The sequence below is a fragment of the Micropterus dolomieu genome, linkage group LG04 (genome assembly GCF_021292245.1).
Source record: "Micropterus dolomieu isolate WLL.071019.BEF.003 ecotype Adirondacks linkage group LG04, ASM2129224v1, whole genome shotgun sequence".
In the NCBI taxonomy this organism is placed as follows: domain Eukaryota; kingdom Metazoa; phylum Chordata; class Actinopteri; order Centrarchiformes; family Centrarchidae; genus Micropterus; species Micropterus dolomieu.
The window spans coordinates 29,286,261-29,303,389 of NC_060153.1; the positions used below are offsets into that span (position 1 = coordinate 29,286,261).

At 41.0% G+C, this 17,129-nt stretch overlaps 2 protein-coding genes across 4 annotated transcripts in view; both read left to right on the forward strand.

Moving 5' to 3' along the window:
* The window catches only part of stn1 (STN1 subunit of CST complex), a 13,961-nt gene extending 9,368 nt beyond the window's left edge, over window positions 1–4,593 (forward strand). For both annotated transcript variants that reach the window (XM_046048271.1, XM_046048270.1), the window contains exons 6-9: window positions 2,859–3,009; window positions 3,413–3,532; window positions 3,628–3,700; window positions 4,083–4,593. In XM_046048271.1, the coding sequence (XP_045904227.1) occupies window positions 2,859–3,009; window positions 3,413–3,532; window positions 3,628–3,700; window positions 4,083–4,240 (502 nt within the window). In that variant the 3' untranslated portion in view covers window positions 4,241–4,593. The remainder of the gene's footprint in view (window positions 1–2,858; window positions 3,010–3,412; window positions 3,533–3,627; window positions 3,701–4,082) is intronic.
* A 1,358-nt stretch (window positions 4,594–5,951) lies between these two features.
* sh3pxd2aa (SH3 and PX domains 2Aa) overlaps window positions 5,952–17,129 on the forward strand; it is a 117,593-nt gene continuing 106,415 nt past the window's right edge. For both annotated transcript variants that reach the window (XM_046046772.1, XM_046046773.1), the window contains exon 1: window positions 5,952–6,597. In XM_046046772.1, coding sequence (XP_045902728.1) covers window positions 6,502–6,597 — 96 coding nt within the window. In that variant the 5' untranslated portion in view covers window positions 5,952–6,501. The remainder of the gene's footprint in view (window positions 6,598–17,129) is intronic.

Consider the following 17,129-nt stretch of genomic DNA (forward strand, 5'->3'; position numbering starts at 1 on the left):
CACTTATGTAGTGAAAGAGAAGGATCTCCTCAATGCTGTACGCTCCAACAAGAAATACAAGTTCAAGAAGAAACCTGAAGGTAAGAAACCTAGTTATGTAAGACCCCATTTGTCTAAGATGAAGTTTGATTGATTTTGAACATTGGTGGACTGTCTACAGGGGTGCAAATGTGTCACTTTTAGGAAACAGTAGCCTTTAAGGTCAAAATATGTCATTGTTTTGCATAGGATTGTATCTTGGCACCTTTTTGTATTGTTGTCACCTTGTGATGGTGATGGGTTTGCACTTCTCTGTCTATACTGGAAAACCATTTGGAAGCTTATAATAAAAATTAATGTTGCTTTAACTCTGTCTCTTATCTTTCTTCCTTATTTGATTCAGATGCTGGTGAAAAGGTTTGAGTCCTAAAGGTGTCCCCAGAACACTGAACAGTGTTTTTTTTTTTTTTTTTTTTTTTTTTTTCCTGCGCCTGCCTTTACTAACATAAAAGTTCACCATCCTTCCTCCCCCTTCTCGTTCCGTGAACCTCTGGAGTTGTGAGTTAAGACTTTTTTCTTTTTTTTTAACCGTTCCTGTGGTGTTGAGCAACTACAATTCCTGTTAATCCTATAATTTTATATTATAATTTATTTAAAGTCAATAAATTGTAATGAAAAATAAATAAAATTAAATAGCTAAAGTAAATCGTAAGTGGAAGTGCAACTGTCAATTCATTGAATGTTATAAAAATATTATGAATCTTTATTTAGAAAAAAATACACATTGGTCGGCCTATTCATGAGCATACATCAGCAATTACACATGTTTAGGGGAATAGGGCATTATTAATATACCATGTAAGGTGGTATGTGCTAGAAATGGGTAAACCACTATCAGTGAGTCTGCCCGTAGAGTCTGAAAACATAAGAAACATACCCTTTGTCCCCCCTTGAGCTTATTAGCAGGTGGTCACCCTCGCTGCGTCATGTGGCATTGTGTCATTTGACACATTGTTAATCACAGTGTTAAAAACGTTGTTAATCACCACCTCAGGGATTCATATAAGTGTTGACTTCTGCTGATTGGAGTCGACCAATCGGCTTGCAATGATGTGTGTCAAGACGGTAATAGTTTTTGTGGGCTTACATATAAAACAATAGTTGCCCTTTAAAGTTTCACTGTGTTTGTTTGTATTACGAGATGCAGTAAAACATGCACAGCAGGTGGGAGCTATTAAAAAGGATTAATTATCATTAACTTAACATGGAACAACAATGAAAGCAGGTTTTAATTTTTATATAGTGTCACAGTTGAGCCTGACTTAGTGATAATTAATTTAGGGCTGGACAATATGGCCAAAAATGTTATCACGTTAAAAAGTTTCAAATATTTTGATATCGATAATTATCACGATAAGTATCAAGTCATTATTTCTTTCGAGTTTAAAGGCTGACTTTTGCTCCTGAGTGAAAGTTGAAGAAACCTGATGGTTAATTGTGGTTTAAACTCACTTGATGCCAAACAGTGAATCACTTAACAAATCTGAGGTGGAACATACAAAACTACTATGATAAAATCTTTGTCAACAAATATGCACGAAAAACATTTTTTTCAGTCCTTTTTCCTAAACAAAATAAACATCTTAATAATCCTAATTTATGTTTGATTCAAGATAATCAAAGATTTATTGAATATTTATGGAACATTTTTTATATTGTTATTGAAAAAAATTATGTTGCCATAATTATTGTTATTGTTTTATTGTCCAGCCCTAAATTAATTACAGTATTTCTTGACATTAGGGCTGAACGATTTTGGAAAATAATGTAATTGCGATTTTTTATTTATTTATTTTTTTAACCAATATTGCGATTTAATATGCAGTTCATTTTTAAGCACTTTACCTCCTGTATTATTCAAAATGGACAAGCAGTAAATCAGTGTATAGCATGACCAACACAATTTTAGAAGAACATACCCTGTTCTTTCTTGTGGTTCAGGCCTGTGTTAGGATGAATTAGGTAGAATTATTATTATGAGCAATAGTGGAAAAGATATATCAAATTATAATAATGATGAAATGATATAAAATCATCAGGTCGGCCCTACCTACCAAACACAAGAAAAACTAACTCACCACAGTGTGTTATACAGTAAGCGCTCAATACAAAACTCACAGTTCATCATCCCAGTAAGCAAACAAAAAATACTCAGTTTGAGGTTCAATTAAAAAGTTGGCCAACGAAAATAAAACGCAAGTTTCGCATCTCGTGTTTAATAGACAAGCTTAGTAATTCTCCAACAACGCCGGAGTCCCCCTCCTCCCCCGCAGCCTGCGATGCTGGTAAGCGGGCAGTAACTCGGGACAGACCGGGCCTCTTTCGGACTTGTGCGTTTGATATGAAATGCCGTTTCACAGATATTTCCTGAGCTGACTGGTGGCTGTGTGTGTGACGCAGGCGCTGATCGCCACAATATGCTTACCTTACAACACGTGTCAACATTTTTCCTGTCCGTCAAAGCCGTGGATGGCCTGACGATTTCACCCACCACCACCACGTTACCCGCGGGTGGTGGCGGGTGATGCTTTCATTCCCTGTGTGACACTAAAGGTTATGTTCTTTCAAACTTAAGGTCATTGTGCAACAAGAAGGCTAGGTACAGCGTAACGTGCAGACGAAGCATCAACTTCGTCTGCAGACTGCTTTACTCTTGGGTGTCACGTGACCAGAGTGTAATCGCAGCCTTTGCGATTATAAAATCTCGTTTTATTACATTGCGGTAATATCGCAAATGCAATTAATCTTTCAGCCCTACTAGACATACAGTATATTTAAGCATTAGTACAAATTGTATTAAGGCGAGTTCTTTTTTTCAGTGACTCATCCATCAGTTCCCTCAGCAAGGCAACAAACGTCATCAAGGATTTCCTTAACCAGAAGTCTGTGACCAGGTTCAGACCCTATGATGTTCAGGACCTCTTGCAGCCTCTGATCTCCAGCAAGCCTCAAACAGCATCTGCAGACCAGGTATGCCAGAATAATTATAAGGGAACAATTTCTTTTTGAAGATGTGTGGTGGTGGGATGAAAGGAAAAAAATCAAACTACAGACTTTATTTGAAGTCTCCTTCTTAGGTGAGAGTGATGAATGAAATGAAGAAATACAGCCCTAGCACAGAAGCTAATTTGTATTGTTTAGAATTATTCAACTATTAAAGCTGCTGACAAAAGAACTTCTTGGCACTTCTTGGTTTTCCTTTTTCCCACAAAACCCGACGATGTCTTCACACTGAGAGGTTTCCACAGAGCAGTGCAGTTTGATAACAAAATGATTAAGAAAACTGAAACAAAAGGCAGCAACCGGTGTCTTTCTCTCATGCCAACATGCTTATCCACTGTAAGCGCTGTATCATCATGCGTCTCTGTTGCAGCCTGTGGCAGGTCCGTCTGCTTGCCAGCAGCTACGCCAGCTTCTGAAGGAGGCCCTGCAAATTTTACTGGACGAGGGTATTGTGTACCGCAAGGTCAAATCCCAAGATGAAGTCTATCATGTAAGAAACAGCAGATACATCTTAAATGAATTCCTCCCGCTTCAGTATTGCAGGGATTCATTATGTGTCTGTTTGATGCCGTTGTCCCTCACCAGGTGACGGCACAAGACACAGATCTACTCATAGCCGTCAAAGACATCATCAGGGAGGACTCAAAGAGAGAGAAGTGTAAGTAGACTTTATACTTGCTCTTAATTAAGTGTCAAACTCTTCTCAGTGTTGATTTGCTGTAGTTGTAGTCTGACTCATTCACAGTCTCCTGTGTGGCAGTGTGTTGAGTGTAGCAGCAATTGTCTTTCAGTAGAAGCAATTAAGAATGAAAACTTTTGTATATGCTTGTCAAAGATCAAACTACTAATCGCATCTACAGCGAGGAGCTTCATGTTGACTGTAGATGCAAGAAAATAATTCAAAATTACTAACGAGAATATTGGACAATGAAACTTCAGAAATCCTCTTTTCAAGAGTTATTTAAGTAAGTCTTCATTTAACCTTGCTTCACATGGCCTCGTACCGGTGTGCTGACAGTTGTTTCCTCCTGCGCCTGTAGATGCAGAGAAGGGTTGCCACATCCTGCACATTCTGTCTGCAGTCAGGCAACGCCACAGCCTCAACGTGAGCAAGGCAGCACTGGAGCTGGTCCTCACGTCGCTGGAGTGCAACAGTGACATCGTCAGCACCAGCGACAGCCATTACACTGTGTTCTAACATGAACACCCCGTATATTACAGAATAAACTGCGTGTAGTATGGCTTATTGCTCCTAAATGTGATCATCCAAGACATTTAAGTAAATCATGCCATTTGTATTCCTTTGATCATCATGACTAACGTCAAGTATGGCGCCTGCCAACATTAGTTGAACTGCATATTTGTTGTTGTATTTTAAATTACTAGTGTGTTACCGTGTTAAGGTTAAATATTAATTTTAAGATAAATTTGAAAGCCATGCCTAAGAAAATGGACATCAGGGACATTTCAAGACCACTGTGCAATCCACTGTTGTAAATATTTGTGATAGTTTGGTACATTTTGATATAAATAAACAATAAATAACCTGGATTAATCTGCCTGGGGGCTCTGGGGCAAAGATGAGCTCCTGGGTCCCCATTAAACCCCATTCCTTTGACTCTGATGTCAAATGTGTACAACTGTTCTTTAAGAAATATTTATATTGCGTGTTTCTTGAGACAAGTGAACAGAAAAATTGGCTAGAAGCAGCAGTATACATGTCTTAACCACCCCCAAACTTTTTCTATTTCTTCCTTAACAAACTGAAGCTCCACCCGGCTCACTAAACCAAGAAGATAAACATGTAAGAAATATAGTGTTATATAAAAATACTAGTATAGTATCTTATATCTAGTATATTATATCTTCATGCCAACTATGCGACAACATGCATCCCCGGTTGAGGCTGAGATCCCGACTTTGACATCACGATAGTTTTCTCAGACTGTAGAAGGCTCCCTGCAGAGCTACATGTAGACGTACACGTTTCCACAGGTTGAGTAGCACTCTTTACGATGAGGAAACTAAACCTCATGTGTCATTAAATAACCACAAATGAATTGCCTCGCAGTGAAGCAAGGGCCTTTGGGGCCCCTAATGATCTGGGGGCCTGGGGCAGTTGCCCACATTGGCTAGCTAGTAATCCAGCCTTGCATATTCCCATATGCATTTTCAGTTACATTACCACAGAGCAGTCGACACACAGTAGGCCCTCCGGCCCCTGAAGCCCTGGGGCAGTTGCCCGGTTGGAATTCCGGGTCTCGGGCTCATGGATATGTTAAAGTCATTAGAATAAAATGAGGTTTTCAAAAGTTATTTAAAAGATGATACTGCTTTTTTTTCTGAGTAATGCTCTGAAAGCATTTTAATGCAACTTCAACTTCAACTTCATTTTATGAACTAATAAAAGAAAAGAAAAGTGGGCTTTACTATCTTGTGCGTTTCTGTGTGCACAGGGGGGCAGTGTTTGGTTGTTAATTGGTTCTTTCATGTAGAGCAGGCTGCTGCTGATTGGCCGCCTGTGAAACATCTGTATCCATAGTTCCAGTCGCTCGTGTCTCCGGCCAGAAAGCTGCTCGCGGCCCAGAGGCTGCAGTGTCAACAAACTGAGTCCCTCTGCTCGAACAACGGGATTAAGAACATTTCAGTTAATAAAATACAGTTTCTGTTAAATCCAGACCTGCACGTCGTGCCAGATATTCTAACATATTGTTTCATGTGGTCCTAAGCGGGGAGGAAAAGTTATGGGTCTCCAGGGGGGAAGAAGGCGAATGAATGAGTCAATAAACCGAGTGAAGACTACACTGCCCATCGGCTGCCTCATAATTATATCACGCAACAGCACGTTTCTTGTCATGAAGGCAGAGCCAAATGTTTTTTTTCTATTTTTTTTTTCTTGAGTGCTTTATTCCAAGTAGCCTTGAGGACGCGCGTGAAGCCCATCCCACTCCGTTCCCTAAAATCACCGCGCCTGCTGTAACGCAGGAGCCGCTTGGCGCTGGATTTGCCGGCTCCCTTGCATTCAGCCAGCCCCTGTAACCCCCCTCCCAGGTACGCAGATGCCCCCTTTCGTAGGCATCGCGGCAGACACAAAGGAACTCGCTGCACTTTTCCCTTATTTTTAAGGTGACCGACTTGATCAGCGCTCCGCCCGCCGCCGGCCGGTCTGTGTGGCCGAAGGCACCGCGCACACCGCTCTCTGCTCGGATATTCGGCAGCGTGCATTTCACCGAGAGCGATCAGCGCGGGCTTAAATGGACTATCGATAAGTTTCTAATCAGATTGATGGTCGCTGCGTCGACGGAGGGAAGTCTGAGCAGGCACGCGGACCGCGGAGCGAGCTGATCTCCTAATGGGCCGCTGAATTGTTAAATGACACAGTGATGAATGTTGTGATTTCTCTCCCGTGATACAAGACAGCTTATCTGGAGCCGCAGCAGCTGCCCGCCTCTCGTTTTTATGCATAGCCTTTGCAGGGTCAAGATGCAGTTTCGGACTGTGCTGGACGTGAAAGTCGTGGACGTGGAGAAGAGGCGCAATCCGTCCAAACACTACGTGAGTTGCCTGCCTGCCCCATCTTCATCCATGTCACCTTAATCCCACCTTGTCCCATTCAGATGTGTCAGCGGTGTGTCTCTCTGGCCTGTTCACAGTCACAGCGTGACACCTAAACGCTGCATTTAGTCCACTAAATGGAGCCTAGCTGCTCTGTGAAGACCACGGCTAAGCCACGCTCAGTGTGAGGCTCTTATCAGCAATGGATCTGCTTATCAATAATTAACAGTCACAAACCATTAGAAGCTAACTCCCCACAATATTTCAGGAGACATGGTTCATCACCACACTGAGCAGTCATAGTGTATAATGTCAAATAAGCAACCTGGGCACCATCAGCACTCTGACCTCCTAATGCAGGTTATTATTATCCTGACTTTCTGACATACTGCTGGCTCTTTTTGGAGTCAAAGCTGTGGTGCATTATATGTGGCTAGTTTACATCTATTCTCACCAAATGATTCAGTTCATGCAGTGCCAGGTAACTTGCTTTTTTTCCCCACTGAGCTGTAAGGTGGAAGCAAAACTTCCCCCGGCCAGATAGTTTCATCGCAGTGCTTCTGTATAGCAGAACTTTCATTTAAGAATCAAAACTAGTGGATCCAATAAATATCACCCACTCAAATAACAACAAAACGTAGTCCAAATATATGGTATCATCTTCACTGGTATTTTGTCAGACAAGCCGAGTCTACCTGTCCACACAAAAGATGTCTGAAATGGACAGTTTCCAGAAATGTACACTGTTTTTATTTCCGTTAATGCACAAAAAGCACATTTTTTTTTTGTTATTTTTTATGTATGAAGTCAAGAGGAGCCTGTCCATGAAATGACTGAATCCTGAAATGATTTTGACACCCTCCAGAAAAAACAACAACAGCAAAATGATCTGGGAACCAGTTGTCTGTATAAATCTCACCATAACGTCTATTTAATTGCTGTTCTGTTCTCTATTCTAGAGCTCTTGATAAGGTCACGTGATCTTCGTTAGCAGATGGCGCTGGCCCACTGTCGTGGAATTGTAAAATTTTCTTTTTTTCTCAGCTCTTTAGGGGGCTTCTGTTCGTGTTGGTTTTGAAAATTGAGATTATAAATTCATCCTTGAACTTGGAAACAGCAGTTGACAAAAATAATCGTACCACAAGGTCCATTTAGGCTAGTAGCTGTCCTGGAGCTTTGAAATGTGTCAAACCTGATCTGGTAATCTTATAAATATACCTTTTTGGATTTTCATCTTGTGTCTACAGTCATTTTGTAAGAATGCAGGTCGCTTTATTCTCCAGTAAAGTCACCTCACAATAGGCTTCAGGCATTATTCATACCCTCCCGATTCTTGCCTCTTGTGGCTTTCTTCATCAATACCACACTAATAGGTGAGAATCTGTGTTGGCGCTCTGTACATCACGGCACCAATTAGCACACTTATTGTTTGAAAGAAGGAATTCACAGGACTCTTTTCCATTTGTGCCCCTTTATCAGACACAATGTACCTGTTTTATAAGACATGGAAATATGATATAAATATTAGACATGTAATGGATATCCTCATCCAGAACAAATTTGCACCTGAGAACCTGACTTTGTGGATAATACCATCCAAAACACTGTACTCTGTATATATTTTTAACACGGGGTGACCGCAGTGAAACTGATACATAAATTCTGACACTGTTGAAGCGTCACTGTACAGTCAGAGCCCCGGGGCAAAAATGAACTCTGGGCCCCTGATTGGCAACCCCAACCCTCCTTCCTCCCATTCTCTGGGTGTTGTATATGTACTCTGTTGCCTTCAAGTACCCATCAAGAACAGTGCGCACAGCAGACTCCACATGGCAGCTTAATTATAGTGTGCCTGGAGCTCTTGAAACCAACCAGTACTCCCATACTGGAGTTACCACCTGCCTCCAGGTTTGCTGTGTGCCGATTTGTTTGTGTTTATCCTATTAATCACAAACGTATTTACGCCCCATATAAGAACAATACAAACTGAAATAATAATAGTCTTTATACTAGACGTTGACATGGCTGCAAGATTAATGATGCAAAACGTGCCTCAAGGCACTTTAGTTTATATTGTGCTGTAGTGGTGCATATTCCCAAACAAATGTATTGAAATGACAACAAACTAAACATATAGTTTGGTACAAGATCCCCTGATTGGGTTAGGCCCTGTGGAAGATATCCACCTTGCCTGGTAGGTTATTTAACCTTGTAGATGACAGAAAGTGTGCTGTAAATGTCAAAGTTAAGATGTAGTAATTCAATAAGTCTCATGATCAAGATCCTTTTTAATAAGAGAGATCAGGGTACAAAGGACATATACAATAGCACAGTGAGACAATCACACAAAGAAGCTGTCACGCACATGAATGAATTAATATAACAATAAATATTATTAAATATCTCTGTAAGTAGCGCTTTAAAGTGCCTCAGAGGAATGAGTGTTTCTATCTTGGTATGGGGAACCTTTAAATGCTAACCTACCCTAAGATCTGGTGTCATGTTTGGTTACTTTGAACTCAACTAAGGATGTTAAATGTCTCAACAACATTAATAGCGTGGCCTTAGCTATAAACGAAAATACAAGTATGCTGATGGCTTCTGGATGTCGGAGACGACAATCCGAGCTCATGCTTCAGCGCCTGCCATGTGAAAAAAAGTGACGCATCTTTGCATGATGATTAAAGGAATAGTGTGACATTTTAGCACTTTCATGTGGAGATGAGAAGATCGATACCACTGTAACCACATTAAAAATGGAGGCTGGGGCAAACAGCTATCCTGGTTTGGTACGATGTTCAAAAATACTCCTATCAGCACCTCTAAAGCTAACTGATCGACATAGTGTTTATATTTTTTGTTGTGCACAAATCAAGCAAAGTTGTGGTTTTACATTTTGTCATTTGAACAGAGACAGGCCAGCTGTTTCCCCTGCCTCCAGTTTTAAGCTAATCACCTCCTGCGGCTTGCTCTATACTGAACACACTGACATAAGAATGGTATCAATATTCTCATCTCTGAAAACAAATAATTGTGCTTAGCAGGCTATTGTTGCAAATTACACTCAGGCAGACTTCAGTGATGGTGAATTAATGGTCCTGTGTTAAGATACAGTGATATTATTTTAGTACAACTTGGACTGGATTACTTGGACTCTAATGCACAGTTATTGTTTCCACAGAGTGGAACTGGAGTGCAACTCTATAGGTAGGCATGTTGAGTAGTAGCCAGGCTACTATATGTACAGTATGTGTGTAACAGGAGCTTCTCAGGGCTGAGCTGAGCTGTACTGTGTTTTGGGCTCTTCTATCTCAGCGGGCCAGTCTGTGGCCTAGTTTCTCTAGCTACTCTGTCCCATGAGACAAGGCTAGTCACTGTGAGAAGAAAAAAAAGAGGGAAGAGGAAGGGAGAGAAAATGAGAGAAAGACACAATCTGTGGCACCCATTATATCTCATTTGTTATGTTTGTGAAACCAGCTGGAAATGCTTATCTAGTGAGCAGAGGGGTGAATGAGACCCAGGGTTTTCTCAAAGGGGAGTGCTTGTCGGACCGTAGGGATAGCTGGACCGCTGAGTCGTAAACGTGCATCACACACACACAAAAAACACACACACACATTCTCCCCCTGTGAACAGTTTGTGTGTATGCGTGTTTGCAGGAGGAGGTGATAAAAGAGAGAGCAAGGTTGGGCACGGCCATGTTTACCTAAAGCTTCTGTTTCCCCTACAAGTCCCAGTTTCATAACATTTCATTTTCTAGAGACTCACAGGCCCAGACTGGGAGATGGTGTTGTTATTTGGTACCATAAAACATCTCTTCAGAGAACTGTTCCCCGCTCAAATATTTATTGACCTATCAAACACAGAGTGATATCTCGGTAAAAAAGGTTGATGCTCCCCCCTAACCAGGAGGTGCGTGCTGGGGGGGGGGGTGTTTATGAGGCCCTTTTTTTGTTTGGATTGGCCATTGTTTGAGAGAGTTTGACGACTAGGTGGAAGTGCTCATGGGCTAATTGTGTGTGTGAGAAAGAGAAAGAGAATATGGGAAGTCCGGAGCTTTGCTGACGCCTGTATGTAAAGTCAGTGATTTTTTTGACTGATGCTAACAGGAGTGTGTATCTACGTTGCATGCACTGACACGATTGGTTGACAGAAGAGTCGGATGTTGTCGTTCTAACACCGTTATTACCAGGACCTCACAGGCATGCTGGGGGCTGTTTTCATGTGTTCACTCCCAGATGTTGTTTGGGATTTGTGAATGTTTTATGTGTCTCCTGCAGAAGTCATAAATGCACGCCAACAGCTCTATACTGATAGCGACACGTCTCCCACGCTCCTTTGTCTGCGTTCGGTGTAAAAGCACATGTTGTGGCGCTTGAACATGGCCTCCACTTCCTTGACATTCTTCTGGAACAGCTGCTCTACTTATGTTTACGTCACCCAGCGTTGGCAACGCTCTGTGGTTAGACAAAATATGTGTGGGCATCATGTGTGGCCTCAACTGTGCTGGCTCTGGTTTGGGTTTTTTTTATGGGAAAATAACCTGAATTCATTGCTCTTAAAACCACTGGGTGTGTTGTCGTGCCATTTTAGGAGGAAGAGAGGAATGGGAAGAAAAAAGAGATGGCGTTGACTTGCATGGAGCGCTCTTGAGGAGATTAACTAGATAGTCAGGGAAAAGTTTTTAGAATCAGACTGGCTTGATTAACATGGCAAGACATTCTTTCTCTAACAACACACTCAAGGAGGAGGTATTAGAAATATTTGATCTGGTTAATAATATTAGACTTACATTTGCCAGGTGGACAGAAACATGACTCCAAATGAATGCTAATGTTGCTGAATGTGAAAATAAGCAACTCTTGGCTAACACAAGGTGATTATATGTTGATGTTGTGTCATTAAATGTTTCCGCTTCCCCCCAAGTGGTAAGAAAAAGGAAGAAGAAGGTTTAATCCACGTAAATGAGGATTTGACTTCCTAAAGACTTAATTTGAACACAAAAACATTCATGTAGAAACTTTGACCTAGTAAAACCTTAGAACAACAAAAAAACAAAAGACATGGGCAGACATTGCGCTGTCACACATCTCACACTGTATTTATTTATCCGTCCTATGCATTAAAATAACTGATAGCTTTGAAAGGGAAATGTTCAAATGCAGTGTCATTTTAACTTGCAGTCTTCCGTTGACAGACTTGACACTTGAGTTGGACTTGCACCAAAATATTTAAAATCAGCTCCGATACATACTCTGCTATCTGTAATATTGCCGTTGGAGCACAACTTGGACCTCTTTGGAGTAAAAATACTATTCGACTGTCTACTTGAAAAAATAAATACTATTCGACCATTCTTTGAATTCGGAAATCGTGACCCATTCCTTTGTGGAGGTCTGTTAGTTGTCTCATGTTGCTTTGAAATTAACATATCAAAGTGCTTGTAGCCAGACTTAAACTTGTAAAAGGCAGTTAACTGGAATGCATCCTATGAAGACCTACCTTTGAGGCAGTGTATGTACTAGTAAAAGTTGTTTACATGAGGACATGACCTTGTTGGCCTTTTAACTTTATTGGAATCACTGACCTCCTGTGCCCACCACTAAAGGCTGGTCCATTTCCTAGTGGAAGTGACGACAGTAAAGGAAAGTCGAGGCGTCGACCTGGTGTGTGGTTAATAAAGGGCACTGTTTTGGCAGCGGATACAAAAACTCTGTCTTTAGGGGGTTTCCAAAGACCCCCTGCCAGAGCTTATGAATGGAATTGTCCTACTGTTTATTTCACTCTTGTGACATTTTTGTTGGCTTTGCTGTAAAACAGCTTAGAAGAATTTGTCTGGCTTTATTGTCATTCGTTAACCTCTCTGGGTGAACTGAAAGAATAACGGACTGCATTAGACATTTAGGCCAGTTGTGGTTCCATGTGGAAAGACTTCACTCCCATGCATAGAGAATTTTTCCAACCTGACTTTTTGTAGTCAGAGCATTTGCTCTTTCGTAGTCTGAAAGTATGATGTGTGTCTGTTTTTATAGGTTAGTTTAAATATAGTAGTTTAGGCGGGGTTCACTGCATTTAGTGGCTAGGCCCACATTCTCTGCCCCACCAAGCACTCTGCTTTTTTGCCTTCTTCACTTGAAAACCGTGAGACTGGGTCCTGGCTTTCCTCTGAAACTGTAAGTTATTTTCTCTCTTCATATGTTATGTACACTCCTATGGTCATGGAATGATGATAATGTCCAAGTTATTGAAGAAATGATTCCTTCAGGAGAGTTAGGAGACGAGGAAAGTAAGCTGTAAAGTTGACATGAATATTAATAGCCGTTTCAGCTGAACATGATGAAATAATCAGAGGTCCAATTTGTTTTGTCGTAAGACTTCATGTTTCTCTCTTTGCTTCTGAGAATGAATAAAACTTTTGTTTTCAAGTCCCGCATCCTCTGTGGGAATAACAGGTCTTTTCTTGCTATCTGGGACATCCAAGCCCCCAAAGCCTTCTTGGAGTTGTTTTTCCACCCTCGTTTACGAATCAATTTTTAGACTCCTTTGAAAAGAAAGTTGACTTGTCAGAAAATAGTGACACGTGACTGCAGTGGAGTCTGATGAAAAAACTCGACTAATCTGTGATCAAGAAAAGGCTCTTGTTTTTTTCTCTGAATTATAGAATGCCTCTTGATTGATAGATATTGTTCATTAAGGGAATTGCTTTTCAGTAGCAGCAATGCACTACAACAACAGTCCTTCTGGTCAATCTTAATGTTAGGCTCTCTACAGTCATCTACAGTGAGTTATGGTTCAACCTCCTCATTGTTTCATAATCCCTCGATACCCATTTTAGTTTCCAACACCTTCCTGTTTCCAAATCTAGGCGTGGTTATTAACAGCTGAGTGTTACAAACCAAGAGATCATGCAGATCATTCTTCTCCACGTGAGCTTTTATGTTGCTTCCTCGCCCAAATTTCAGCCTTTATTTTGGAATTGCAGCAATGCCTTATTGGTCCAGACAGGCCTGCTGTGCAATGAGGTCTTGCAGCAATCAAGATGATTGACTTTTTAATCTTGATTTGTTTGGCTCTAAAACCCGACAAGAATGTGGACGGTCTATTGGTGGATTGTTGTTAGTGTTGTTGATGCTTGCAAAAAATCTTTAGTTGGTAACAATTTACATTTATTAATATATAAACATTAATAAATAGTTTATAACACTATAATGTAGGTGTGAGTTGATATAAGTGTTTATTAATGTTTTTGTCAACAACTAAAACTTCTCATGTGGGCACTCACAAGTGGATGCTGGTGTATAAACAGTATACAATATAATAAGTTGTAATAATATAAAATATGTCTGCTTGGGAGAAGTAATAATTGTTGCCAAATACTGTTCATTAATAACCACTTAAAATGTCTATAAAGTTGCTTACAACAAGTGTGTTATAACCAATTTATTGAATGCTTATATAGTGCCATTTTATGCTAAATTGGGGGTTAAAGTGTTACATTTGTGTTCCACAAATCCTTGATTGAGGGTTTTCTGGCTGTACTTAGCACTCACGACTGGATGTACTTGAGCTCTGAGTCAGCCTCTGTCGGCTTATTTTAGTTGTTGCAGGAATGTGTCTCATTCCTCATGAAAAGGTGAAAAAAAAAGCAGCTTCCATGCAATGTGAAAAATAAATAATTAGATTTCATTATGGCCAAATAAGATGTTTACTGCTAGATGTTGTTTTTTAATTTAGCCTAACCGGAGAGGCAGCAGACCAGACTGTTGTGATTTACTCGCTGTGTTGAGTGAATAGAGTCTATTTTGAGGACTGGGGTGGGGGGGGCATTAGGTTTAAGCTTGATATTTTGGGCACAGGCTGACCACGGATTGGTGTTAGTTGTGTTTTCCACCGTGGCTGCCATCACATACCCATCTGCTTCTGGGGTTTGGATCTTCCACTTCTTCCAGCCTGGTTCATATCTTATACCTCAGCTCAGCACAGACTTGCTTCTGAGTCGAATTTAGTGGCCCAGAGGTATGATGGGCAGATGATACGGTGACATACTGTTGAGGTCAGAGCACAAACACACAGCCACATAGTAGACTTTGGGGTACGATCCACACATATTTGTGACTGATGTGTATATATATATATATACACACGAGAGCCCGACCAATAACTCGACCAGGCCAATATAGCCTATAGCAGGTGTATCTGTGGCAGCGTATGTGTTGGCTGCAGTTACAAGAAATTGCAGTAAGGAAATGGCAAAGAAATATTCGAACAAGGGTTTACTGTCATGCTAGTGGCTCTGAGAGGCTGTAATGAGTGTTGAGCTAAATGCTAACATGTGCACAATGACAATGCTAACATGCTAATGTTTGGCAGTTATAATGTATACCATGTTAATATTCTTAGTTTAGCATGTTAGCATGCTAGCGTTTGCTAATTAGCACTAAACATACAGTGCAGCTGAGGATGATGGAAAGTCAGTAGTTTCACAGGTATTTGGTCAAACAAAATTTTGACCTGATGATGGCGCTAAATCATTGTCTGTACAAAAGTGTGTGCCAATCTATCTTTTAGATGTTTCGCTAAATAAGTCATAACTTTGACCAATTGGTAGTGCTAGATAAAAACTTGGGGATCACCAAAGTCATTAGGACTCATCCTCTGAGCTCCATGGACATCCGTACCAAATTTCATGGCGATCCTTTCTAATAGTTGTTGAGACACGTAACAAAACAGGAAAAGTCAGGGGATCGCCAAAGTCAGCAGGACTCATCCATGGGGGACCATGAATGTGCGTACTAAATTTCATGACAATGTATTCAGTTGGGATATTTTGTGGACAACCTGACCAACTGATCGACATTGCCATCCATAGAGCCTCACTTCTAGTGTGGATAAAAATGAATATAAAAATGTATTGTTAGACTTCAACATACACAAACAAGCTCTGACAAGTGCTGGGGCAGCCCCTCCATTCACTCTGAGGCATATCTTGTCATTTAGTTGCTACCAGCGTTGACTGGTATGCACTAACAACATCAAGAGACTTTGCTCCAGTGAAGTCAAGCCTAGCCTTTACATAAAACTTTAGAAGCTAGGATGAAGCCCCACGTGACTTGAGGACACATGAGCAACCAGACAACTCACTTTTCCATGTGTGCCCTTAAAGTTTTCTGAAATAAAATTTGTTATTGAGCAGTGAAAAGAGCTATTTGCTAAACTCATGAATCCTTGTTAGACTGCAAAACTCTCAAAGTCACTTGGAAACATTGCTGACAGTGAAACCAGTTTTTTGGACTACATAACTCGGCAGTACCCCAGGAAGCACATTTTCATAGTAATATGTCAAAGCTGATCACTGTGGTTACACCCTAACGTGCTAAGAACAAGTTTGTCAGTGTATTGTGACAGTCACAGCTTCTGTATGCCAGTAGCAGTAGTGTTCGCATGAGAGTGAACACACTGCGGTGGCTCCTTGCCAGTAGTAGCTGAGCCCCTTCCAGCAGCAACAAGGCCTTTTAACCCTCGGCTTTGTTGTGGAACCTCTTTTGTTTCAAGCTGCTGCGCTTCGTACGTCAACGTCAAGGTCTTTCACTCGACCTCATTCATCTTGGCTCTGCTCTGGAGGCTCCTGGCAGGTACAGAGGATTGGAGTGACAGTGTAAGATCAGTCAGAAAGATGGAGCCTGCTGGAAGTAAGGAGCAGGAATTGCTCACCAGGGAAACACATTGCCTGTATTTAATCTGAATGCTATACATGAAGCAAAGTCAATCGTTTCATGTGTTCATGGCGGCTTGATGCTAAGTGGGTTTCTATTTGCGCTGAGTCTGGGCCACTTAGCTAGAATGTCTTGGCTGGGTGACAACATCTTGTTTTATTGCAAATTACTTGATAATGGCAGTTTTCGCTCTTTGTTGAGTACGTGTCAGATATATGCAGTTTTGAAGTGCTGGGTACAAAAAATACAGAAACACTATGAATGCTTTTTGTATAGGCTGTTGTGATCTGGCAACAACAATGGGAAAAATGGCTATAATCTGTAATAATATGTCAGGATTGATGGCTTTGTCCCTGTATTCTTAATAAAGGTCTTGATTTCAAAAAGTAGGAGGGAACGTCAGTCGAGAATTAAATCTACAATACCCAGTGTTGCCAGGTTATTGGTGCACCTGCACAATGCTGTTTTGATTACGCTGATATTGGCTTCTAGTTGACACTCAATGATGTTCAGAAACACAGCAGTATCTTTTCAAATGCTTAAACACATGAATCCTTTTTTTCCTAAGCGCGGTCTAGTGGCCATGCATGGAATTACAACGCAAAAATGCAACGATTCAACGAGAGGTACAAAATGTTTGACTTTAATCCTGTCTTATGCCTACAGTCAATGCTGTTTTTTCACCATGACCATAATCTTTTTCTAACCAAGCAGTTCTTCTCACCATGATCACGATCACCCCCTAACCATAACCAAGTAGTTTTAGCTGTCCGAGACTTGACCAGAACTCATTGAGAGTCATAGAGATGGCACAGTACA